The sequence below is a fragment of the Phascolarctos cinereus genome, unplaced genomic scaffold (genome assembly GCF_003287225.1).
Source record: "Phascolarctos cinereus isolate Bilbo 61053 unplaced genomic scaffold, phaCin_HiC Scaffold_5;HRSCAF=322, whole genome shotgun sequence".
NCBI lineage: Eukaryota > Metazoa > Chordata > Mammalia > Diprotodontia > Phascolarctidae > Phascolarctos > Phascolarctos cinereus.
Window position 1 is genome coordinate 31,088,122 of NW_027555958.1, and position 24,182 is coordinate 31,112,303.

Consider the following 24,182-nt stretch of genomic DNA (forward strand, 5'->3'; position numbering starts at 1 on the left):
CCGTATTGTTTTTGCATGAATCCAAAAGACCCCGTAACCTGAGAGGTTTAAAATGCCTTTGTCCAATACACTCAAATGATGTTAGAAGTGTCTCTTTGTCTGTTTTTTTTTTGTCCCATAAAGGTCGCCTCTTAACCAGGTGCTAATAGTGCTGGCTGGGTAGACCAACTTGTCTGCCAGCCATCCCGTGTAAATGGCATCCAACACTTGGAGTGCCTGTTCGGTAGCTTACGTCGGGTCAGTTCATGGTAGCTGAAGGGACATTCTCATTCAGTAACACTGCATTTTGAGTTGCCTCACTGAATGCAACTGAACAAGTTTGAATTGTTAGAATAACTTACCTAAAGCTGAAGTGCAATTATGAGTCCTTTAAGGTGTTTTAGGCCATCTTCAAATGGAAGAACAATCAGCAGACTGATTATACTGTAGTTCCTAAAGCTGATTGTTAAGCTGTAGGGTATAACCATGTGATATTGACTCAACTGGGTTTGAAAAATTGGGCAAATACTTAGGTAATACTTCTGTAATTGTAGAACAGAGTGAGAAGGAACATGAATACATCTAGTCCAGTCCCCTGCCTTGAGGCAGGTTAGATAGTATCTCCTTTGCATAGATAATATAACTGACTTTCCCAAGGTCATGGAGTTAATAAGTTTTTTTTTAAATGTTGCATAATGTAGATACGATTTAGATAGTTTGGAAAAATAATTCCTAAATTTACTAATTGTACTTTCCAGCAGATAATTTAAGATGATTGTAAATTCTGTATCTCTATCAGAGGAGACCTAATTCATCAGAGGCAGCAGTATAAGACACTTTCTAGCATTAAACAAGATGCATTGGTACAGTAATTTTAAATTTCTGATGCCCTTGTTCTGCTTTGTGGAAGCATTTAAGGGTAGCTTTGCCTGCAGTATTCTTGTACAGAAATGAAGGGTCACATCTTGATTGTATAGATCAAGTTGGGCAGTGATGGGATGCCAAAGTTGAAAGAATCCAGGACTTCTGTACATACAGTTCAGAAGGGTCCTTGTCACTGAAGGATGGCAATGGCTCTGTTCCTACAGATCAGGGAATCTTGTGGCATGGGCAGTAACACCTAATGGTCTTCAGGGGATTCTTTTCGCCATTGCCTGTTCCTTACACAGGGTGTAAGGAAGGGATAACGTGCCAAGTCCAAGAAAGCACCACAGGCATGGAGAGACTGCTTAGAGAACAGCATGAACTTTGCCATGATAAATGAGGGCTGCGCAGGGCTTCAAGGAGGCCACCCAATGGATGTTTTCAAGAGGTAAAATAGAGAACCTTCTCTCTTTGCCTTGGTCAGATAAGTTGTGTGCGCCTCAGCAGCCATGTGCTCCCAGAAACATAGTGTGACTTTATTGCATTGCAAGTTTTCATAATCATGGTAACTGACCTGCTGACCTTACAGCAGAAAAAGAAAATGGAGATGGCCACTGTGATCATCAGTTTGGTACTCATAACCTGGGCAGGTACCTGGGTGGCAGAGATGCCATGGTAGGTGATTAGAAACATGAGTAAATGGAAGGAGATTTGGACTTGTTACTCTAAGAGTTAGACTAATAGTAAGCTGCTTTACCTCCTGAGAGACTGGTTTTTAGCTAGCTTCAATGTGAGGCCTAACAAATTTGTAGCTATGGACTTAACGGTAAATGACCAAAGGGAGTTAGGGTAGGAAGTTACCTAGAATTGGAGTAAAGATTGTTATAAATTCTGAAGGGGGTGGAGTATAGTATATGGTTAACTTGATTGATTGTGCAAGCATGGCATACTTTTGCAGGAGGCCACCACAAAAATGGGAGATAAAAGAATATATGGGGGACATAAAAATGATTTCAAGTTGGGCTGTGGGGTACTAGAAAATTTCATTCAGTAGTGCCATTGAATGCTGAATTTTGAGCAGTCAATGGAGTAGCTGCTTTTAGGCAAAGTAGCTACAGTCATCAACTAAAAGATGGCCTTTTTTTGGACAGAATTTCTAGCCCTTTAAAATTTTCAGCTATACTTTTTAAAAAATCTTTTAGATTATTTTTTCTTTTATTCTTTTTTTAAAATTTATTTTTAGTTTTCAGCATTCACTTACAGAAGATTTTGAGTTCCAAATTTTCTCATCTCATCCTTCCCCCCACCCCAAGACGGCATGCATTCTGAATACCCCTTACCCTAATCTGCCCTCCCTTCTATCTACTCTCCTCTTATCTCCTTCTATTTTCCTGTAGGGCAGGATCGATTTCTGTACATCATTCCCTGTATATCTTATTTCCCAATTGCATGTGAAAATAATTTTTAACATTTGTTTTTAAAGCTTTGGGTTCCAAATTCCCTTCCCACCCACCCTCATTAAGATGGCAAGCAGTTTGATACGGGTTATACATATGTAGTCATGCAAAACATTTCCATAGGAGTCATGTTGTGAAAAACTATATTTCCCTTCATCCTGTCCCACCCCCCCCATGTATTCTATCCTCTCTTTTGACCCTGTCCCTCCTCAGAAGTGTTTGCTTCTGATTGCCCCTTCCCCTAATCTGCCCTTCCCTTTATCATCCCCCTCGCTCTATTTTCCCCTATCCCCCTATTTTCCTGTATGGTAAGATAGATTTCCATATCCAAGTGAACATGTATGTTATTCCCTCCTTAAGCCACATCCAATGAGAATAAGATTCACTCATTCCCTCTCACCTTTCCCCACTTTCCCTTCACTGTCGAAGCCTTTTCTTGTCTGTTTTATGAGATAATTTACTACATTCTACCTCTCCCTTTCTCCTCCTAGTATAATCCTCTCACGCCATAATTTTATTTTTTAGGTATCACCCCTTCATCTTCAACTCACCTTGTGCCCTCTAGCTATCTAGTGAGATATATCTATCTACACACACACACACACACACACACACACACACACACACTTTTTTATTTATTTATTTTCCTCCAACTACCCTGATACTGGTAAAGGTCTCATGAGTTACAGATATCATCTTTACATGCAGGAATATAAACAGTTCAACCTTAGTAAGTTCTTTGATTTCTCTTTCCTGTTTACCTCTTCATGCTTCTCTTGAGTCTTGTATTTAAAAGACAGATTTTTTATTCAGCTCTGGTCTTTTCATCAAGAATCCTTGAAAGTCCACTATTTCACTGAATGTCCTTTTTTCCCCCAGAAGGATTATACTGTTTTGCTGGGTAGGTGATTCTTGGCTGTAATCCTGTCTCCTTTGCCCTCTGGAATATTATATTCCAAGCCTTCTGGTCCCTTAATGTAGAAGCTGCTGAATCTTGTGTTATTCTGATTGTGTTTTCACAATACTTGAATTATTTCTTTCTGGTTGCTTGCAATATTTTCTCCTTGACCTTTGGCTACAGTATTCTTAGGAGTTTTCCTTTGGGGATCTCTTTCAGGAGGAGATCGGTGGATTCTTTCCATTTTTATTTTGCCCTCTGGTTCTAAAATATTAGCGCAGTTTTCCTTGATAATTTCTTGAAAGATGATGTCTAGGCTCTGTTTTTGATCATGGCTTTCAGATAGTCCAATAATTTTTAAATTCTCTCTCCTGGATCTATTTTCCAGGTCAGTTGTTTTTCCAATGAGATATTTCACTGCCTTCTATTTTTTCATTCTTTTGGTTTTATTTTACAATGTCTTGATTGCTCATAAAGTCACTAGCTTCCAATTGCTCTATTCTAATTTTTAAGGAAGTATTTTCTTCAGTAAGCTTTTGGACTTTGTTTTTCCATTTGGCCAATTCTTCTTAAGGCATTCTCATTGGCTTTTTGGGCCTCTTTTACCATTTGGGTTAGGCATTTTTTTTGTGTGTCTCCTTTAGCAAGTTATTGACTTGTTTTTTATGATTTTCTTGCATCACCCTCATTTCTCTTCCCAGATTTTCCTCTATTCTTACTTGATTCTCAAAATCCTTTTTGAGCTCTTTCATGGCCTGGGACTGATTCATGTTTTTCTTGGAGGCTTTGGATGTAGGAGCTTTATTTTTGTTGTCTTTTTTTTTTTTTTGGCTAGGCAGTGGGGTTAAGTGACTTGCCCAGGGTCACACAGCTAGTAAGTGTTAAGTGTCTGAGGCCGGATTTGAACTCAGGTCCTCCTCAGGGCCGGTGCTCTATCCACTGCGCCACCTAGCTGCCCCCATTGTCTTCTGCTTGTATGTTTTGGTCTTTGTCACCAAAGAGGGATTCTGTGTTCTGACTGTGCACCATTTGCTCTTGTTCCAGCCAGTTACTTGAGTTTTAAACTCTTTGTTAAGGTAGGGTTGTGCTTTCAATGTGGAGAATGTACTGTCCCAAACTTCGGGGGTTTTGTGCAGCTGTTTTCGGAGATACTTCTAGGGACCTGTAAATTTTCAGTGTTTCCAGAGTGGTACAATCAAGGGTGAAGTGTTTACTCCTTTCCTGGCCTGTGCTCTGGTCTGTGAGTGACCACAAGCACTCTTCTGCCTTGGAACTAGGAGGAGGATTCCCTGTCTGTTGTCACTACAAGCTCCACCACGCCAATGCTTCTCCTCACCCCAGGACCACCACCCAGAACTGTGACTCAGATCCAAGCACAGGCAAAGCAAGAGATTCCTGTCTCAGCACCAGCGAAGAGATCCCTGCAATCCCCCTCTGATCAGCCACTGGATTTCCCCCACCATCTGTGGGCCGAGCTCAGAAAGCAGCTGCCACCCTGGGGCTGCACTGGGACTGAGCTTCTCTCTCACTGTGGAGTCACAGCCCTTTCCAATTGACTTTCTAAGTTGTCTTTGGTGTTTGTGGGTGGAGAAGTCTGGAAACCACCACAGCTGCCCGTGATTCAGTCCCCTGAGGCCTGCTCCAGGCTTGCTGAGGCCTGTTCTTTGCCTGGGTGCCCACGCTGAGCTGCATTCCTCTCCCAGCCTGGGCATTAGACCTTCCCATCAACCATCTAGGTTGTCTTGGGCTGAAAATTTGTTTTACTGTCTTTTTGTGGGTTCTGCTGCTCTAGAATTTGTTTAGAGCCACTTTTTACAAGTATTTGGAGGGGTTTGGGGGAGAGCTCAAGCAAGTCACTGCTTTTACTCTGCCATCTTGGCTCTGCTCCCCTCAGCTGTACTTTATTGAAAGATAGGGGTAGGGGGCAGCTAGGTGGCGCAGCGGATAGAGCACCAGCCCTGAAGTCAGGAGGACCTGAGTTCAAATGCGGCCTCAGACCAAACACTTGACATGTACTAGCTGTGTGACCCCGGGCAAGTCACTTAACCCCAATTGCCTTTAAAAAAAAAAAAAGAGAGGGGTACTCTGTTCTACATTTCTGAAAATGACCTATGCAAAAGTACAAAGGTAGCAGGAAAGAGACTCAACAGAGTGAAAAAGGAAATATGGGGGAAGATTGCTTCTTGGTCTTCAAAGTTGATAACTTGGCTCTTAAAATACACCTGGAGTAGCAAATTGATTTGGAATTTAAGAAACTTTTTTTTAATGTTAGGGAGCACCCTTCCAAGCTAAAAATAATATTTGGCCTTGAAAACATGGCTGTGAGCCAGTCAAGGCATGATGTATAGTGACATGTCTTTGACGTGTGATGGCAGGCCCGTTGGCCAGTCAGCACCTCAGCTCTCTAGTTCCCTTATGGCATCAGCTGTTCGCATAGTACGTTCCTAAGATCTCATCCTTGAGGTGATTTCATTCTTTGAGCCTGTGTCTCCCCTTAGTGTAGTGTCTGGTACGTAGTAGTGCTCAATACATGCTTGTTTGTCAAGTTCTCCCCCCCCCCATCTTTCTCTGCCTTAAGCACACGGAACATAATTTAACCTTTTATTAGTCCCCTGAGCTTCAGTAGTCTGTGCAGTACAGTATAGATGGGCGTGGGACTAAGGGTTTGTTTAGTCATTTCAGGTGTGTGACTCTTTTCTCCCATTTAGGGTTTTCTTGGCAAAGCTACTGGAGTGGTTTGCCATTTCCTTCTTGTACATTTTACAAATGAGGAGTCTGAGGTAAAGAAGGTTAAGTGATTTGCCCAGGGTCACACAGCTAGTAAATATCTGAGGCCTGATTTGAACTCTGGTCTTCCTGACTCCAGGCCTGGTACTCTATCCACTGCACCACCTAGCTACAGACTAGACTAAATGGGTAGTGGAGATCATTTGGGACTTTTTTTTTCTGTTTACATTTTTTTTGCCTCTCTTGAGTCTTGTATTTGAAGATCAGATTTTCTGTTGAGCTCTGGTCTTTTCATCAGGAAGGTTTGGAAGTCCTCTATTTCATTGCACGTCCATCCATCTCCTCACCTAAAGATTATGCTCAGTTTCGCTGGGTAGTTGATCCTTGATTGTAACCCAAGTTCCTTTGCTTTACAGGAATTTCAAGTCCTCTGATCTTTTAGTGTAGAAGCTGCAAGGTCCTGCATGATCCTGACTGTAATTCCACGATATTTAAATTGTTTCTTTCTGGTGCTTGCAGTATTTTCTCTTTGATCTAGAAATTTTGGAATTTGGCTACAATATTCCTTGATGTTTTCAATCTGGGATCTCTTTTAGCAGGTGATTGGTGGATTCTTTCTATGATTATTTTACCCTCTGGTTCTAGGACCTCAGGGCAGTTTTCTTGGATGATTTCTTGGAAGATGCTGTCCAGGCTCTTTTGTCCCATCATGGCTTTCAACTAGACCAATAATTTTTAAATTATCTCCCCTGGATCTATTTTCTTTCTTTTTTTTTTCTTTTTTAAGGCAGTTGGGGTTAAGTGACTTGCCCAGGGTCACACAGCTGGTAAGTGTCAAGTGTTTGGTCTGAGACCGGATTTGAACTCAGGTCCTCCTGACTTCAGGGCCGGTGCTCTATCCACTGTGCCACCTCGCTGCCCCGCCTGGATCTATTTTCCAGGTTTGTTGTTTTTCCAGTGAGGTATTTATGTTTTCTTCTACTTTTTGATTCTTTGGATTTTGTTTGACTGATTTTTGCTGTCTCATAGAGTCATGAGCTTCCACTTGCCCAATTCTAATTTTTAGCGAATTGTTTTCTTCAATTAGATTTTGTGTGTCCTTTTTGGAACTTGTTTTCTTTAAAAGATTATTGTCTTGGGGGCAGCTAGGTGGCGCAGTAGATAGAGCACTGGCCCTCAGTCAGGAGGACCTGAGTTCAAATGCAGCCTCAGATCAAACACTTTACACTTACTAGCTGTGTGACCCTGGGCAAGTCACTGAACCCCAATTGCCTAAAAGCAAAAAAAAAAAAGGGGGATTATTGTCTTCCTTTTTTTTTTTAAATTTCCCCATTAACTTGATGTTACTAAAGTCACAGACACAGCCTTTTGGTCTCCAGGGTGGTGGAGTATGGCTGCTTTTCTGAAAACTCACCATGATCACTTAGTCAGATTCAGCTCATTTTGCTTTCATACCATTTGTTGATCAGGTGAAGAAAGAACTCTCATTCTAAGGACTTTTGCTTGGGGAATGGGTTTACCCAACAGCCTACTAATTTTTCATCTGGTAATACAACAACAGTTTTTATCCAGGTTCTGAATGTGTGACTTTGAACTGAATTCCAGTCATAAGTAGTATAAAAGAGGCATTTTTTTTATTTTTTGGCTAGGCAATGGGATTAAGTGACTTGCCCAGGGTCACACAGCTAGTAAGTTATGTGTCTGAGGCTGGATTTGAACTCAGGTCCTCCTGAATCCAGTTCTGGTGTTCTATCCACTGCACCACCTAGCTGCCCCGAGGCAATTTTTAATTAATATTGTAATAAATCTAGAAGCCCTGTATGATCCCGACATATTCATTTTTCTTGTGGAATCTTTTCAGCAATATTTTATGCTTTTTAATGCCCTTAGGTTGAATTGGTGAGGTAATGAGGCAGGGTCAGGAAGATGGTAAGAATGCATGCTTCCTTTGAGTGAGCCCTGCAGTTGTCTAGCTGTAGAATATCTTTGCTTGTATTTATATATATCTCTTTGTAAGCCTTTGATTTTGAGCTAGTTTTGTGTTGAAGACCCAAAAAAGATGAGCACACCAATGGAAAGATTGCTTTGTCCAGCCATACGTCACTGCCATAAGCAATAGCTGGGGTATCTGTGGAAGTGCCGGAATGGTGACCTTTTCCAATGACTGATGCTTGTATTTCATGAGCCTTTGCCTCATGGTCCTCCTCAATGCTGGACCAGCATTGGCCCAGGCTGAATTAGCCTGTTTCGTCTGTTTATCTCTAATCGAGAGCACTTGATTCACTGAAACTTCTCAGGATCGGCTGCTCATGACAATTTGCTGACCCCTTTCACTTGGTTACAGCGAGCTTTCTGATGCTGGCTTTTCCAATGACCAGATCTGCTGTTATTTCAGAAAGTGTTTTCTTGTTAAAAGTCTCGTTTGGTTTAAAAAAAAAAAGCAAGCGTGGAAGTAAAGGTTGGGCCCTCTTCTCATTTCTTTCACCTTGTTCTGAAACTTTTAATTTAGCTTTCATTATTAAGCCCTATAGCAAGAGTTCAGTAGCTTCAGGTGACTCATAATTTGAGAATTGGATTAATTCGGTACAGAGGGCTGTTAAGTGCTATGGGTGTGCCAAGATTGACCCTGGTTCATGCTTGGGAACTGATGCATTGGCCCTTAGGTCAGAGGATCTGGGTTCAAGTCCTTCCTTTGATGGTCACTATCTGTATGACTTTGGGCAAGTCATTTTATGTCTCTTGGGCCGTTTTTTTTTTTTAAATTTGAAAAATGAGAAGATTGGACAGATGGCCTTGGGGGTTCCTAGTTATTCTAACTGGACAGACTTGTAAGTCACTTAAGCTTCCTGCATCTTACTTTCCTTCTCTCTAAAATAAAGGGGTTGGGCAAGATGGTCTCTCTGTCTCCCTGTTCTTGAGTTACGAGCTTATGCACTAATTCTGTTTTGAAATCTGTATGCTCATGGAAGGTTAGCATAGATTTGGTCAGTAAAGGTTGGAATGGACATTGGGACATCTAGAATATTCCAGTCACTGTTCTGCTGTGCCCGTAGATAGGATTGTATACACTCTTCTTAGACAGTGAATGTTGCCCCACTTCCAGATCTCCAGCTTGAACGGCTTGCTGTCTGTGGCACGTCTGCACCCTTTCCCTTAATGCAGCAACCTCAATCACGATGAACCTTTGTTGAATCTCTTAGATTATAGCAGACAGCTTGCTCCTTCTAGACCTCTTCATTGTGTCTGGATGCGACTGTGCTGAGAATTTGCTGTCACTTTCCACAAATGCTTTTCAGTCTGTGGCACTCTTTTATGGCTGCGTTTTCTGGGCCCACAAGGAAGGTATGGTGAAAAACATCCAGGTCAGAGAGTTTTGCATCTAAACTTCCAGCATCCTTGGTGGAGAATGCTTTGTGGGCAGCTTTGCAGTATTCCAGGATGCTTCAAATGGAAAGGACTTTTTAGGTCATTTAACGGTACTGTGGTACATTGTAAAGAACCCAGAATTTAGACTCAACCATAATGAAATTGAGTCATGACTCTTCCATGATGGGCTGCATGACCTTGAACAAATCACTTAATCTCCCTTCTCCTCAGTTTCCCCATTTGTAAAGTGGTAACGATAGTACTTTTGTGACCTACTTCACAAGGTTGTGAGGAGGCCAGTTTGACATAAAACTTAAAATGCTGTAGAAATGTGAGTTGTTATCCAATTTCTTCATTTTACAGATTAAAAAAACCCAACCCTACAAAAACCTGAGTCCTGGAGAGGAGAATCAATCAGTTAATCAATGAATATTTATTTTATATGTCAGACATAAGTACTAAGAAGGATCCAGTCCCTACTTGCAGTAACTTGTAATGGGGGAGACAAGAAATACCTCTAGAATAAATATAAAATTAAAATTAATAAATACACAAGTATGTATGTATATGCACATGTTTATGTATGTGTACACACACACACACACACACACATTTAACTACAAAAAGTAGTTAAATACAAGGGGAGTATTGGGTGGAGTATGGAAGTAGCCATTGAGGGGGATAAGGAAAAATTTCATGAAGTTGAAACCAGTTTTGATTCCCAAGGCTGAGTCCTAAATTGCTTATTCCTGTTTCCTTGGTATTCTGGATGTTTTCCAGTGCCAAGTCTATTGGACTGCCACAAAAAGTTATCTGCTGTTATTTACTGCCTTCCCCTCAAGCTTTTAATAATGTGGATTTTCTTTTGAATTTGTTTTTATACTTGGACCTTGTGTTTCCATGTTTCATATTTACATTTTTTTCTGCTTTGGGATTTGTTGCTATTATTAAATTGTTTTTTGTTCCTAAAGTAGCCAGAGTCATTTTCTGTTTGTTTTCTTCAGCATCTTCTTTAAGTCTATATTGAGGAAAGTGAAGAAGTAGGTAAATAAGTAAAAAGTAGATGTGGGTTAGTGGAAAGAGTGATAGGTCCACAACCAGGGAACGTGGAATATACTGGAGTGCCATGCTGGAGTATTCAGGTTGTGGCTCCTGTAGGGACTGGCTGTGTGATCCTGGGGAAGTCCCTTCCCCCCTCTGCCTTCATTTCCCCATCTTTAACATGAGGGTGATAGCATGGTGATGAGAAAAGTGCCACAGAGTGGCAGCTCTTCAGAATGCTGTAAGTGTTGGGTAGGCCCAGTGCTGTTGATGCTAAATGCCTGTTTTTTTGGCTAGAAAAGCCCCCCTGGGGAAGGGTTCTAGATTCCACCAATCGTGGAACAACACATCTTGGGAGGCACTAAGGAAGTCTGAGCTTGGGGTCTGCGCCCTGGCCGGTGAGGCCCAACCGAGAACTGACCTTCCATTTGGGCTTGCCTCTGGTTAGTGTGAAACATCTGGATTTCCAGCCTCAGTAACAATAACCACTGATAAATTGGCAGAGGGCTTTTCCTACATGCAGGTTCAAAACGACCTTGTGAAGCAGGTCTAGTGAAAATCCCCATTTGCAGATGAAGCAACTCGGGTTAAGCATCTTTCCCATGGTCCTACAGCTAGTATGGGTCGGAGGTGGGGCTTGTTCCCTGCTCCATCCTGTAACCACAGGAATCCTCAGAATCCCCCTTTTCTTTCCTCTTTGATCCCAGGATCATCCCTAAGGCTAATGATGGATACTGGTTATGCGGCTTCCCCCTACTTTGCCCTTGACTGGCTTGTGAATTTCTGGCTCTCTCTGATGAGGTCAGAGGCAGAAGCCACCCCAGACCCCAGGGCCGTTCCCTTTCCTGCTGGTCACCCCCATTCTGATCTTTTGTTTCTTCTTTATTCAGTGAGAGAAAAGGGAAGCCTGGAGGGAAGAGCCATCTCTGTCTGCTCAAGGATCTCTGGGGCAGGTGACCAGCCCTTGTCGGCCCTCCTAAGCTTGTGTGCAAGCAGGGGTCACAGCAGCGGTCAGCACTGTCCTGAAGCATCAGTCCACCGTAGGGTGAAGATGAACGCCTGCCACTGAAGGGTGGGTGAGAGCTCCCTTAGCCGGGAGGGCTTTAAGGTGGTCCTCCCTAACCTCCTGCTTCTTGGCAGCATCACTTCAGCTCGAAGTGTTCCCCATTGCACATCCCCTTTCCAGTCTCTCCGAGGCTCCTCTCTTGAATCTCATCTCCCCAGGCCAAGGTCCTTTGGCGTGACAATTTCATTGTTGAGATTGCCCATTATTTTAGACCACAACATACTGGGGGTAGGGTGGGGAGAAAAGGGCAGTAATCACTTTGATTCATCTTGGGTCACTTTCATGCTCTTCCGTTCAATGATATGGAATCCCTTTCAACAAAGAGCCTACTGTGTGTGTTTTGTGTGGAGGGGATTCAAAGACAAAGAAAACCATCTGTGCCCTCAAGCCATTTATATTCTATAGGGGTGGGTGGGAGGGAGATAGAACATTTACATGGAGCTCTAGGAGGGAAAGAGGACCAATGATTCCTTAGGGATCAGGAAGGATTCCTTAGGAGACCTTGCAGGAAGCTACTGATTCTAAGAGGCAGAAATGGGGGAGAAGAGTATCCCAGGTACAGGCAGAGCACCGAGGCAGATTGCAGAGGGCAGCGATTTTTGACTAGAATGTATTGTGTGGGGGTGAGTGATGTGAAACAAAGCTGGAAAGGCAGGCTAGGGCTAAACTCTGAAGGAGCTACATACGTGGGGGAAAGAAAGGAATCAATCCCTTTCTCCCTTTGGCAGAAATAGGAGCCTGGAGAATCCCTACAGCCTGAGTGCTATGAGTTATGAATGAGACCTCCGGAGTCCAGATGCCATTACCAAATTCCCCAGACTTTGGATATTTAGGCATCACTGATGGATTAAGGGAAACTGTGGAGATCAGGGGGTGACCCCCACTCTTCTCGTTCCTGGGGATCCCTTCCTGTCCTGTTTTGTTAGCGCTGCCTCTGTCACCTTTCTCTTGTAGAAGGGTTTAGAAACTCCTCTTGGATGCCAGTGTGACTGGCCAATGGTGACCCACCTGAAGAACCTTATTTGGGAAAGTGTGATCAACAGTCTTTTTTTTTTTTGGTGAGGCAGTCAGTGTTAAATGACTTGACCAGGGTCACACAGCTAGTAAGTGTCAAGTGTCTGAGGCCGATCAACAGTCTTGAAACAGATGCAGAAAACAGTGCCAGGGTAGAAGGCGATTCTGAACACTCACCCCTAGCCAGCACAGTGTTGGCTCTGACGAGTCCCACCGAGATGGAAAGATGAGTATGGGCCTGGCAACAGACCAGCATCAGAAGCCTGGTGCCATTGGTTCTGTTCAGAGGGACTTGTGACCCAGGTTGGTTACGAAATCATGTGTTTTTGGCTGCAGAAACTTAACAAATCATCATGGAAGGGTTGTGACCTGAATCGCAAATCCTGGAAATGTTGAAGTAAGTAACCTGAGTTGGAAGGAGAGGAGTCACTCTCTAGGTCTTGTGTGATGGGAGCCCATTTTGCGTCTAGGAATGCTTCTAGATTCAAGGTCAGCCTAGTTCCCACCATAGCCTCTTTGGATGATCTCAGAATAAATCCCTCCTCACACAAAACATGCCTTCCCACTTTTACAATCCATTCATTGGCAGCTCGTCTCCTTTTATATTGAAATGGGACGGGCCTTGTGAGTTGGCCTGAAGTGGGGTGATATGAAAAATAAATAAGTGAATGAATGAATATATTAAGTGCCTACTATGTGTTAGGCACCGAGTTTACAGAAACAAAAGTGGAGATAGCCCCCTGCTCTTACAGAACTTGGATATTTTTAAAAAATGTAAATGTTTTAAACATTTCCACATGCACAGAACAGAAGGCAGTATAGATTTCATTATGTACTGTTTAATTGAGCGTGTGCAAGTTCAGCACATCAGTTGCCCAGCTGTCCTGCTTGTCTGTGTTGCCCTCTGAACTGCCTTCTGTTCTAGTCTATGGATTTAAAATTTTTTTTTTTTACAAATCATATTTGCACGTTTTTTTCAAAAAATACGTCACTGACATTCCTTTTCCGAAGCATGCACTTATCAGCCTCCTCTGAAAATGTACGTTTCATTTCTAAACTTGATGGGATGCTTGCTTCTTCACTGGTCTTCTGGAATTGTGGGTGGATCGCGGCTTTCGTCTGAGCTCTCGATGGTTTTACTGCCCAAGCTTATAGTCACTGTATAAGTCATTCTCCTGTTTCTTCCGGCTTCATTCCATGTTGGTTCAGGCCCGTTGTAATTCACTTCATCCTGTGGAGCCCATTCCGTGGTACCCTTTCGAGGTCAACCACCTTCCCACATCCTCAATCAGTATTCCTTCTACCTACTTGTATTCACTGAAACTTGAGTCTTCCCATATACACACATATATAGCCTTTTCCTTTGACCTAATAGTGGTATTTCTGGGTCAAAGGGTATGCAGTTTTATAGCCCTTTGGGCATAGTCCCAAATTGCTCTCCAGAATGGTTGAATCAGATCACAACTCTACCAACAGTGTATTAGTGTCCTAATTTTTCCACATCCCCTCCAACATTTGTCATTTTCCTTTTCTGTCATATTAGCCAATCTGATAGGTGTGAGGTGGTACTTCAGAGTTTTAATTTGCATTTCTCTAATCAATAGTGATTTAGAGCATTTTTTCATATGATTATCGATAGCTTGGGGCAGCTAGATGGTGCAATGGATAGAGCATTGGGCTGGGAATCGGGAAGACTTCTCTTTCTAAGTTCAAATCTGGCCTGAGACACTTACTAGCTGTGTGACCCTGGGCAAGTCACTTAACCCTGTTTGCCTCAGTTCCTCACCTATAAAATGAGCTGGAGAAGGAAATGGCAAACCACGGTAGTACCTTTGTCAAGAAAACCCCAAAGGGAGTCATGAAGAGTCAGGCGTGATTGAAACGACTCAACAGTGATAGCTTTGATACCTTCTTTTGAAAACTGCCTTTCATATCCTTCAACCATTTACTAATTGGGGAATGACAGGACGGTAGAGTCTTTGGCAAGAAACTGAAGGCCTTTTGAGCAGGAATGATGCTTCTGTTACTGGTCAGCTTCTGGTCAGAAGCAAGGGCTTCGGAGTGAAGGGCCTATTGGGGAGCTAAACAACTGGTGAAGGAGATTGGGTCTGAGAGTAGGGTTGGAATTTCTAGATCCTGGTTTGAAATAGAGGAGTAATGGTCTCCTCATGAGACATGACGCTCAGAGATAATAGCTAACATTAAGATAGGATTTTAGGGTTTGTAGAGAGCGCTTTACACGATACGGTTTACTTTGATCCAGAGATGAGTTGTACCTCAGGAGGGTAGGAATGTATTTTCCCAGAGTCTTGCACATGGAATCCAAGGAGATGAGTCTGGATAGGGGAGGGAGAAAACTGCTTCTGTCTGTCTGCCAGGCTAGAAAGCATAGAGAATAAATAGCTATAGGGTGGGAGGAAGAATAGCAGAGACACTCTGCCAAAAGAAGTGGGCACCTTGAGACAAGGAGACTCATTGGACTCCCGGGGCATCTCTCAGCGTGCCCTGTCTAGCTTAAGGAGCGGGAGACAGAAAGGCGGGGCCGGGCATAAGGCAGAGCACCATCTCTTAGTGAGAAGATAAGCTTAGGAAGTTCAGTGGCTGTCTGAAAAGAAAAGGATGTATTTGAGAAATGTTACAGCAATAGGAATAACTGGCAGTGGGCTACATGGATAGGGTGAATGAATGAGGAGTTGAAGGGAGAGAAGTGTCAGCTCAAGTCAGATGGAAAGGTCCCTTGGTCCTTAAGGTACATCCAGGAAGCAGATGGCAAGACTTCTGCTGTAATGCCATTTCCAGTGATACAGTCATCTGTTTACAATGTTGAACCATTTGACAAGGCCAGGGACTTTGGTGGCATGGACTTTACTTTCTGAGTCTTCAGCATGGCAGCTCTAGACTCTGCAGGAACCGTTGCCAAGCTCTGTATCCTGGGATGATGGCTGAGGGCATTAGGCTGGAGATATTGCTGCCCCAAAGGCTCTTGGGCCTAGGGTCTCCCTAAGGTCCCTAAGAGCTATTTCCATTGGCATGATGGGAGATGATGGCACTAGTTTGACTGGCCTGGCACATGCTACCTCCAGTCTTTCCCTTAGGATGCCTTACTGCAGAGGTAATAGAGAGGTGCAGGTGTTCAGGAGAGGGTGGTCAGTAGTATCAGATGCTCTAGAGAGGTCAATGAAGATTAAGAAAAAGCAATCAGATTCGGGAATTACAAGATCACTGGAGAGAAACAGTTTCAGTTGAGGGACTGAAGTCAGAAGCCAGGTCGAAGGTGGTCTGGAAGAGGAGGCACCCAGACTAGGCAACTTTTCCATGGAGTTTGACCAAAGGAGGAAGGAGAGATCTAAGAGAATGGCTAGCAGGAATGGTATGATCGAGGAGAGTTTTTCTGAAGGAAATAGGGGAGCCTTGAATGCATTGGTGGGCAGCAGAAGAGAGACTCATAAGTAGGCAAAGATTGAAGAGTCGAGGGGCAGGGGATGATAATTAGGACGATCTGCTGGAGAAGACTGGAGGATGTGGGATCAAGGGTTCATCTAAGTGGAGTTGGCCTTAGCCAGGAGAAAACCTTTGGGTTAGGTGACTTACCCCAGGGCACATGATAAATGGCAGAGCTAGGAGCTGGACCTAGGTCCTTACTGTCTGAATCCAGCCCTCTTCCTTGGCAACCTCTTAAGAGGTTGGAATAGAAGAGGACAGGCCATGTCCTCAGGGGTGGTTGGGATTAGGGCAGCAGGGAGCTTTCTGCAGATGACCTTATAATTGTGTGGCAAGGTCCTCAGCTGAAAGGGTTGGGGGGAGGAAGGGATGCCCTGGGAAGAGAGGGTTTAGAACAACCGTTGTGATGAGGAGGAGAGAGAGAATTAGGGAGGAGTGAAAGGCTTGCCTTGCTGAAGTGTGGGTCTAGTTGAGATTAAAGATCATTGATTTGTGGTATGCAAGCAGCAGTGAGCTCTGGGAGCAGGAGTGCTGAGTAGTGGGAGCAGCCCAATGTTGGGCCTGGCAAGGTGTGAGTGATGATAGGAGAAGGGTTTGAGGGACTTCAGAGTATTGTTGAAGAGGGTCACTAAAGGGTCAAGATTGGGAAGGGAGGAGAATAGCTCAAGTGAGGCTGATCATACTGAGGGGAAGGGATTGAAGGTCATAGTGAATATGAAAAATGGGTTCCAAGTATAAAGCAAAGGGGGAGAGGTGAAATCTGATAGAAGACTATGGAAAAAGGAGTGTAATCATGGAAGTGGAACACCTGGGAGGGGTGGCAAGGTGCAAGCAGTAGTAGTCACGTATAATCCACTAGCTTTCTTGGCTCTGCATCAGTTCATAGAAGTCTTCGTGTTTTTCTCTGGAATCCCCTTCCATCATTCCTTCTGGCTGGACAGTGTTCCCTCCCATTCCTCTTCCATAATTCATTCAGCCAATCCCCAGTCAGTGGGTGGGCCCTCAGCCATTCACCTACATTTTGTCATAGCATTTGAGAACGCCTCCAGTGTTCTTAAGGAAGAGATCAATCTAGTTAAATGAACAGAGTCATCACTATTGGCTCCATGTTGGTGTGGAAAGATGTGTCTCTCTGGGGGGCTCAAGGATCTGAGCTTGGCATGCTGCTGTTTAACATTTCTTTTTAGAGTTTTTGATAAAAGCCGAGGTGAAACCAAGGAGGGAGGGATAGTTTACCCACTGGATGACAGAGTCAGTATCTGAAAAGATCTTGATAAACCCAAAGAGCAGATTAATGACTCAATGTCAGTTTGGGGACAGAGGTCTCAGGGTGAGTGCCACAGGGATCTGCTTGGCCCTGGGATGATCAGCAATTTTATTAATGATTCAGACAGAAGTAGACTTATCAGATTTGTAAAAGACACAAAGCTGGGGGCAGCTAGGTGGCACAGTAGATAGAGCACTGGCCCTGAAGTCAGGAGGACCTGAGTTCAAATCTGGCCTCAAACCAAACACTTGACACTTACTAGCTGTGTGACCTTGGCAAGTCACTTAACCCCAATTGCCTTAAAAAAAAAAAGACACAAAGCTAAGAAGGAATAGCAAGCCCTTTGAATGAAAGTCAGGAGTCTTGGGTTCAAATATTCTTTTTGACAATTATCAACCATTGTGTAATTGCCGGGAGTCAGCTGACTTCCCCATCTGTATAATGGGAATAATAATACTTGTACTATCTCTTTCCCAGGTTTTCATTAGGAGAGTTTTGTAAACCTTAAAACCTTATCGGGGTGAGGGATTTCCCTCCTCTCTTCCACCCTCTCCCTTTCCACCACTCCTCCAAATCTTTTAAAACAGAAGCAGTCAGGGCAAGCTCTCATTGACTTTTTCATTTTACTTTGGATTATATGTCATTATAAATGATAACAAATCAGACCTGAAAAGGACACTATTGGGGCAGGTCATACCGAAGTACAAAACTGATTTTGTGGGAGGCAGTTTAAGGATAATTTCTGCAACCCTCCCATTGTAGCAAAACCGTATCAAACATGGAGGGCTTGAGTTAATAGCTGAGAGTCCATGCATCTGTTTATATGCTCGATTAGAAAAGTTACAAAGGGTGGAAACGACATGCATCTTTCCTCCTGTCCAGGCCCATTCACTCCAGGGCCCCCCGTGGCCTCCCCTTGGCCCATCCCCCTAAGCTCCTGGGCTAGGAGCTGCAGAGCTGTATGTGGAGGTCAGTAGGGGACTGCTTCGGTTGTGGAAGACTGGGCGGTGGTTGGTCAATGACTGGGAGAAGGTGGTAGCTACAGGCATCTTCGGATGACCTATCTAAATAGGTGACCTTAGAGGTCACCTCCTCATTTTACAGATAAGGAAACTGAGACCCAGAGAGATGAAGTTAATTTGTCCAGCGTCACTCAGGTGGCATCATTCCTGGACCGGATAAACCAAAATGGCGGGCCATCCGGAAATCATCGTATGCGACTTTGCAATGTGGTAGAGGATATTGGGAGAGGTGGTGCGTGAAGCTCTGTGTGGGCTGATGGTTGCGTCTGGGCGCTGTGCGCAGACCTGCTTGCAGGGAGGGCAGTTTGGGATTTAGAGTCCGGGCTGGGCGATCTGCCGGGGAAATGTCCTAGAAGGTTCAGGAGTTGGCTCGTGATGCCAGAGGGGTGTAGAGGCATTGATGCTGCTTTTCTGAGTCCCTCCTGGACTTCTGCAGTGCAGATGACGCAGGCCTGGGCCTGGAGGGATGTGAGCTGGGAGACTGCTCACTGCCTCCTCTTCCCCCGTCCACCTCCTCCTCCAAAGCTCTTCTTTCTGCTCTCCCTCTGCCCTTGAGCCGGGCCGCCCCTCTTTCAGGTGGCTGTCGGGCCTCCCTTCGCCATCCTGGAGCTCTCCGTAGAGCAGGTGCTTTCATGACTCTCATTTTGTCAGCGTAATGTAATGGAAGAGATACTGGGTTTGGAGCCAGACGATGTGGGTTTGAATCCTGTTACTGCCTGTGTAATGTACAAGTCACTTCGCATCTCAGCCTCAGTTTCCTCATCTGTTTGATCGTAGGACTTAGAGGTATAAGGAAAGCCTTAGGGCATATAGTACAGTATTTTACAGATGAGGAAACGGAGGCCTATAGAGTGACTTTCCCAGGGTCATACCGGTAATCTGAGGTTCCTGTGTTCCACCACCTCCCTGCCATCTGCATGTTTGTGTGGCTAGGGACCAGCCTAGACTCAGCTGATTTGGCTTTGGGGATGACTGGGGCTGCCCAAGGCCCCCCAAGCTCTAGCCTGGGTCCTTCTCCTGGTTCTGCTGCTAACCAGCTCTGTGACCCTGGGCAAATGACTTTCCCTCTCTGGGCTTTAGTCTTCTCCTCCGTGAAGGAGTTTGGATGAGCCGGCCTCTCATCTGCCTTCTAGCGCCAGCATTCTGTGGTTCAGAGGCTTCAGAGTTAGATGGCCGGAAGTGCCTCCCAATGAGGATGCGGGAAAAGGGACCAGGATGCTCCGTCAGAATTGCTGCCAGGACCTTGCCTGGTGAGGTCCCTGCTCCTTGGAAGCCTCAGATGGAAGACCAGACCCTGACCTCTCGAGTCTGGAGGGAGCATCTGGGGAAGCATGGGCCCTTCCTGCTTCTGCTGGTTGGGTCAGGAGGCTGGGGCAGCCACGTGGGGGGGCTTGTGGGAAGGAGGGAGCCCAGGGGGTGGGCAGGACCATGGAGGCCTTCAGAGAGGATCCCAAAAGCCCCATCAACTTGACGATTCACAAAAAAAGAAGGGAGAGAGCCAGGCTACCACAGGGGCCATGGGGTAAGGCAAAGTAGATGGCGGAGCCCCAGGATACCGAGCAAAGAAACCAGGCCCCTCTGAGATTCTCTGGAAGAATTGGGGAAAAGGGAGGAAAGACCACAGGATGAACGATTCCAGAATGGCTAATCCAGAAGTTCTTTCTCTTTGTGATGTGTGTGTGTGTGTGTGTGTGTGTGTGTGTGTGTGTGTGTGTGTGTGTATGTTCTTGTGTGCATTTGTACAGGGCCAGGGGGAATGTCAGGGCTGGAAGGCGCACCTGAGATCATTTATTTCAACCCTCTCATTTTACAGGGGAGCAAACTGAGGGCCAGAGAAGGGACTTCTGTGTAAAATGAGGAGGTTGGCCACCATGCCATTTCGGGTCCTTTTCACCTCTCCGTGCAGGATCCTGTTACTGGAGCTGCCGGGGGTCATACTACCAGATATAGGCAGTCAGGATTTGAATCTGGGTCACTTGACTTTCGGCCTGGGGCTCGCCGCCCATACTCTCTGACTCATAGTGGAGGAAGCAAGCTCAGAGTCTGCTGGATGGCGTTTGCGGATCGAGCCTCGGGGAGATAGTGGAGTAGCTTCTGTGTTTTCTCTTGTCTAGAAAACACTGTTTGCTTGAGTTGAGCTTTCTCATAGAAAGGGCTGGCCCTGGGCCAAGCTGGGAGGTTGGCTGGTGATCCTCAGCACATTGTTTTGGCCCCTGCCCAGGACTGGCTGTCTGTGCCCCTCAAGGTGCTGGCCAAGAGGGCTCATAAACTAAGGGGGGCGTGTATGTAATTAATGGGAGAGAGCTGGAAGGGGGTCTGGGTGGCAGGAGTGTTTTAAGGTGGCATTCTGGAGACATCACCCCCTCCCTGCCTCTCAGTTAGCTCATTCTTGATGTCATGGTGGGAACTGAAGAGCTAAAGTGTAGCCAGGCCCTCGATGGCGGGGGCCATCTGGCACCTCTCAAGTCACGCCTTGCTGGCCAGTGACTCCCTCTTCACCAAGGACCAGCCTGGCTGGGTAAGTACTTTAGGAGACACCTGCCTTGTTGCCTTTTGGGGCCTCCCATACCTCTACAGCCTGGAAGGAGAGAGACACACTGCCTGGGGTGTCAGGGGCCGCTCCCCTTTCTGCTGTCCATTCACTGGGATTTTGGACAGGTTGCTTCTGCCCCGGGCTTCTGAGATGATGTTGACTCACGTCCACGCTTGTGTCTGACGGCAGATTGGCCCAAGTGCTCATTCAGTTGCTGGGTCGGTTTGGCTCAGAGAGCTCCCCCTCACTGGGGCTCCCCGTCCACTTAACTCCTACTTTCTGACTCTCCAAAAGACCGAAAGGCGTTTTGTGTGTGTCTCTCCTTGGGATTGCTCCCCAAGCCTTGATTATTAGGCAAGTGTGTCTCTGCCCCACTGGCAGAGCGTGACATTGACCTTGACCCCTCCCTCGGGGAGCCTTCCCCGAAGCTTGCTATATAGCCTGGGATGGACACATAGAGGGACAATGCCAGGAGCAGTGTGTCGACCTCAAACATCACATTTATAATCTTCTCTCCCCAAGGCGGCAGGGTTTTGCAGGAAGTAGCACCTTTGGTTGGCTCTGCAGGGTTGGGGCCCGCTCCAGCCAGGTCCTGGTGGGAAGGGAAGCCATCAGAGGAGGAGAAGGAGGAGGAGGAGGAGGAGGAGGAGGAGGAAGAAGGGTGGAGGCAGGCAGAAGAATACAGACCGGGGTTGTGGCATTGCCCACGACTCTTACAGGCCCTATGGCTGGATCTCAAGGATTGGTCCAGCCCCTCATTTTACAGATGCCCAAGCTGAGGACTGGGACAGGAAGTGATTAATTAGGCCAAGGTCACCCACACAGGTAGAAAACCTGCAGAGCCTCTGATTCCAAGGCTGCCCTCCCTCTCTCTCACTGCCCTTTCTCCTGGAAATACCACCTGCTGTCCTGGGTTTACTGTGAGCAGCCTGCTGCCAGTGAGTTTACACTTCACAGGAAGATCAGCCAGTTGGAAGCCTTTTCCCTTTCCTTGCTGTCTCAGATGGTTCCCATATGGTCTGTTAGTTCTACTGGTGGGCCTGGCTGGGAGGGAAATGGGAACAATCTTTCAGAGCAGCAGTGATCTGGACATAGTCAGCTGGGGTATCTTGCTGTATGGGCAAAACCCCCTGCCCTCTTGTCCAACTGATTGAGACCTCAAACAGGCCTGGTCATCCCAGCCTCACCATTACCACCAGCTCAGACTTACTGAGCTATTGAACTCAGTACTTACTTGCTGAGCTGTGCTGAATGGTATAGCTGGTTTGTGTGCCTCAGTTTCCCCATCTGTAAAAGGGCTTGAAGTCGATTCTCACCCTTTCCTCTCCAGCACCTCTGGACCCAGAGTGCCCCTGGCCTTAGTCTCCACGCCAGTGAAATGCTTTTGCTGGCCCCCCCTCCACCCCCATGCTTCATACAGACTTTACTTTGACTTTTATAGGATGTCTATATCAGACCAGGGCAGCTAGGTGGTGCCAAAGTGCTTAGAGCACTGAACATGGAATCAGGAAGACTCTTCTTCCTGAGTTCAAATCTGGCCTCAGACACTAGCTGTGTTTCCCTGGGCAAGTCACTTCACTTCACCCTGGTTGCCTCAGTTTCCTCATCTGTAAAATGAGCTGCAGACTACTCCAGTGTCTTTGCTAAGAAAACCCCAAATGGGGTCACAAAGAATTAGACACAACTAGAATGACTCAAAAACCACCGCATCATTCCATCTAGACCCGTAGTCATGTGTCCTTTTCTATCTGTCTGTCTATTAAAGACATGTGATTCAGTGGAAGCAGTCCTGGGTTGCCACTTGGGCTCTGCTGCCGCGTATTCCCCGGGTGACCTGGCAAGCCTCTTCACTTCTCTCGGCCTCAGTTTCCTCCGTGTCGTGGTGTGGATGGTGCCTGAGGGCCCTGCTGCCTCTAGATCCTGCCATTCAGCAGCAGTTCAGCCGTGTTATTTATTCCTTGGCGATCAGACACTTGACTATTCAGGGAGGAGTGAGGAGACACTCCCTTGTGCCCTGCTGGGTCAGGCCAGGCTCAGGTCTCAGTGACTGCCCACGGAAGAAACGCATACCTCTATATCCCCTAGCACTCAACGCTGAGCATCTCGTGGAGGAGAGACAGTGTGGCCCGGTGGCTGGAGCCTGGGACTTAGAGCAAGGAAATATGGGATTAAATCCCGCCTCAGACCCCGGGCAAACCTGAGAGCCTCAGTTTCTTCAAATGTAAAATGGGAGACAATGATACAGCGACAGCATTGCCCTGAGGAAGGGGGAGAGGAGGAAGAAACTTAGCTGCCTGACCCCCTTCCAGCCCACCTGCCTTAGTTAGCAGCCACCGGGAGAGGAGCTGGTCCTGTGGCAGGGGAGGATTCGGCCTCTTACAGGATCGGTTGGAAGACGGGTGTGTTTGGGTGATTTGGTTTGCCTTTTCCCTTCTGGTCTCTCTGGGGTGCCCTGTGGGCCTGTGGCCACCAGGTGTCACTGCCCACTCGATTCCTCCTGGAAGACCTTTGCCCCACTGCAGAGCGTCTGGCTAAGGTAGAGCTCTGCCTTCTGCCAGGTGGGCCGGTAGACTCAGGAGCAGAGATCTCTCCTATGTGCTGAACGGCCTCCTGGAATCTCAGACCAGCTGCTGGATCCCAGGCTCGTTTTCACTCCCCTTCCGGGAATGTCAGGGAGGAAAGTCCCAGCATCACTGGGTCATTGTGACCTGGAATCCCAGCCTGTCCCTTTCTACAGCCTCCCGCCCAGCCTCATTTACTGCTCCGGTATTAGTCCTGGGCACCTGACTCCAGCCCTTAGCTCGGCACTCTCCCGGCTTGATGGTCAACCTACTCTGGCTTTATGCGTGGCTCAGTCCTGGGCCTATTCCTGCCTTCCTGATACGGAGCCAAGTGGGGTCAGGGCAGGAAGCAGGCATGCTCCCCCCTCCACTCCCCCAGGCCCCGTGGGCCCTTTGGAGACAGAGAGAGAGGAAGGGGGCACAGGGACCAGAAGCGGATGGGCCTGGCCCCGCCACAGGCTTTCAGCTGGGGGGCATCCGGCTCTTGGCGCCTGGATGCTCTGGGCCCAGCCTGGCACTTGCCAGCGCCCAGAGTGGACAGACGAGGTGGTGTTTCCGTGTATGTGGCGGTGCAGGAGCCTTTTGAAGCTGCTGAGTAAACATGAAGCTCAGACCCTGAATTGTGGCTGGCGTGGGGGGTGGGGAGCAGAGGTCAGTCACTGAGGACAGCTCCGGGCAGCTCATTGGTCAGTGTGTGCCAGCGCTCAATCTTCTTGTCCTTGTTTTTTAGGCAGTCGAACCAGTGCTTCAGGCGTTCGCCCTTGGCGTTGATACCCAACACAACTCCTCCTAAAAAGCAAAAGGGGCTTAGGTCAAGAAAAATGGGGTGTCTTCATTAACTGAGACGCTAAACACCTACTGTGTGATTGTGGGCAGGTTGGGTGACCCTTCTGCCTCATTTCCCTCATCCGTACATCTCTTGGAGCATCTAAGTTCTCAGAGCCCC

The 24,182-nt window shown here is 46.4% G+C and overlaps 1 protein-coding gene across 1 annotated transcript in view; it reads right to left on the reverse strand.

Annotated features, from left to right (window-relative positions):
* Window positions 1–17,724: 17,724 nt before the first annotated feature.
* DOC2B (double C2 domain beta) overlaps window positions 17,725–24,182 on the reverse strand; it is a 69,052-nt gene continuing 62,594 nt past the window's right edge. Inside the window, exon 9 of the mRNA XM_021006971.2 lies at window positions 17,725–24,025. Coding sequence (XP_020862630.1) covers window positions 23,889–24,025 — 137 coding nt within the window. The 3' untranslated portion in view covers window positions 17,725–23,888. The remainder of the gene's footprint in view (window positions 24,026–24,182) is intronic.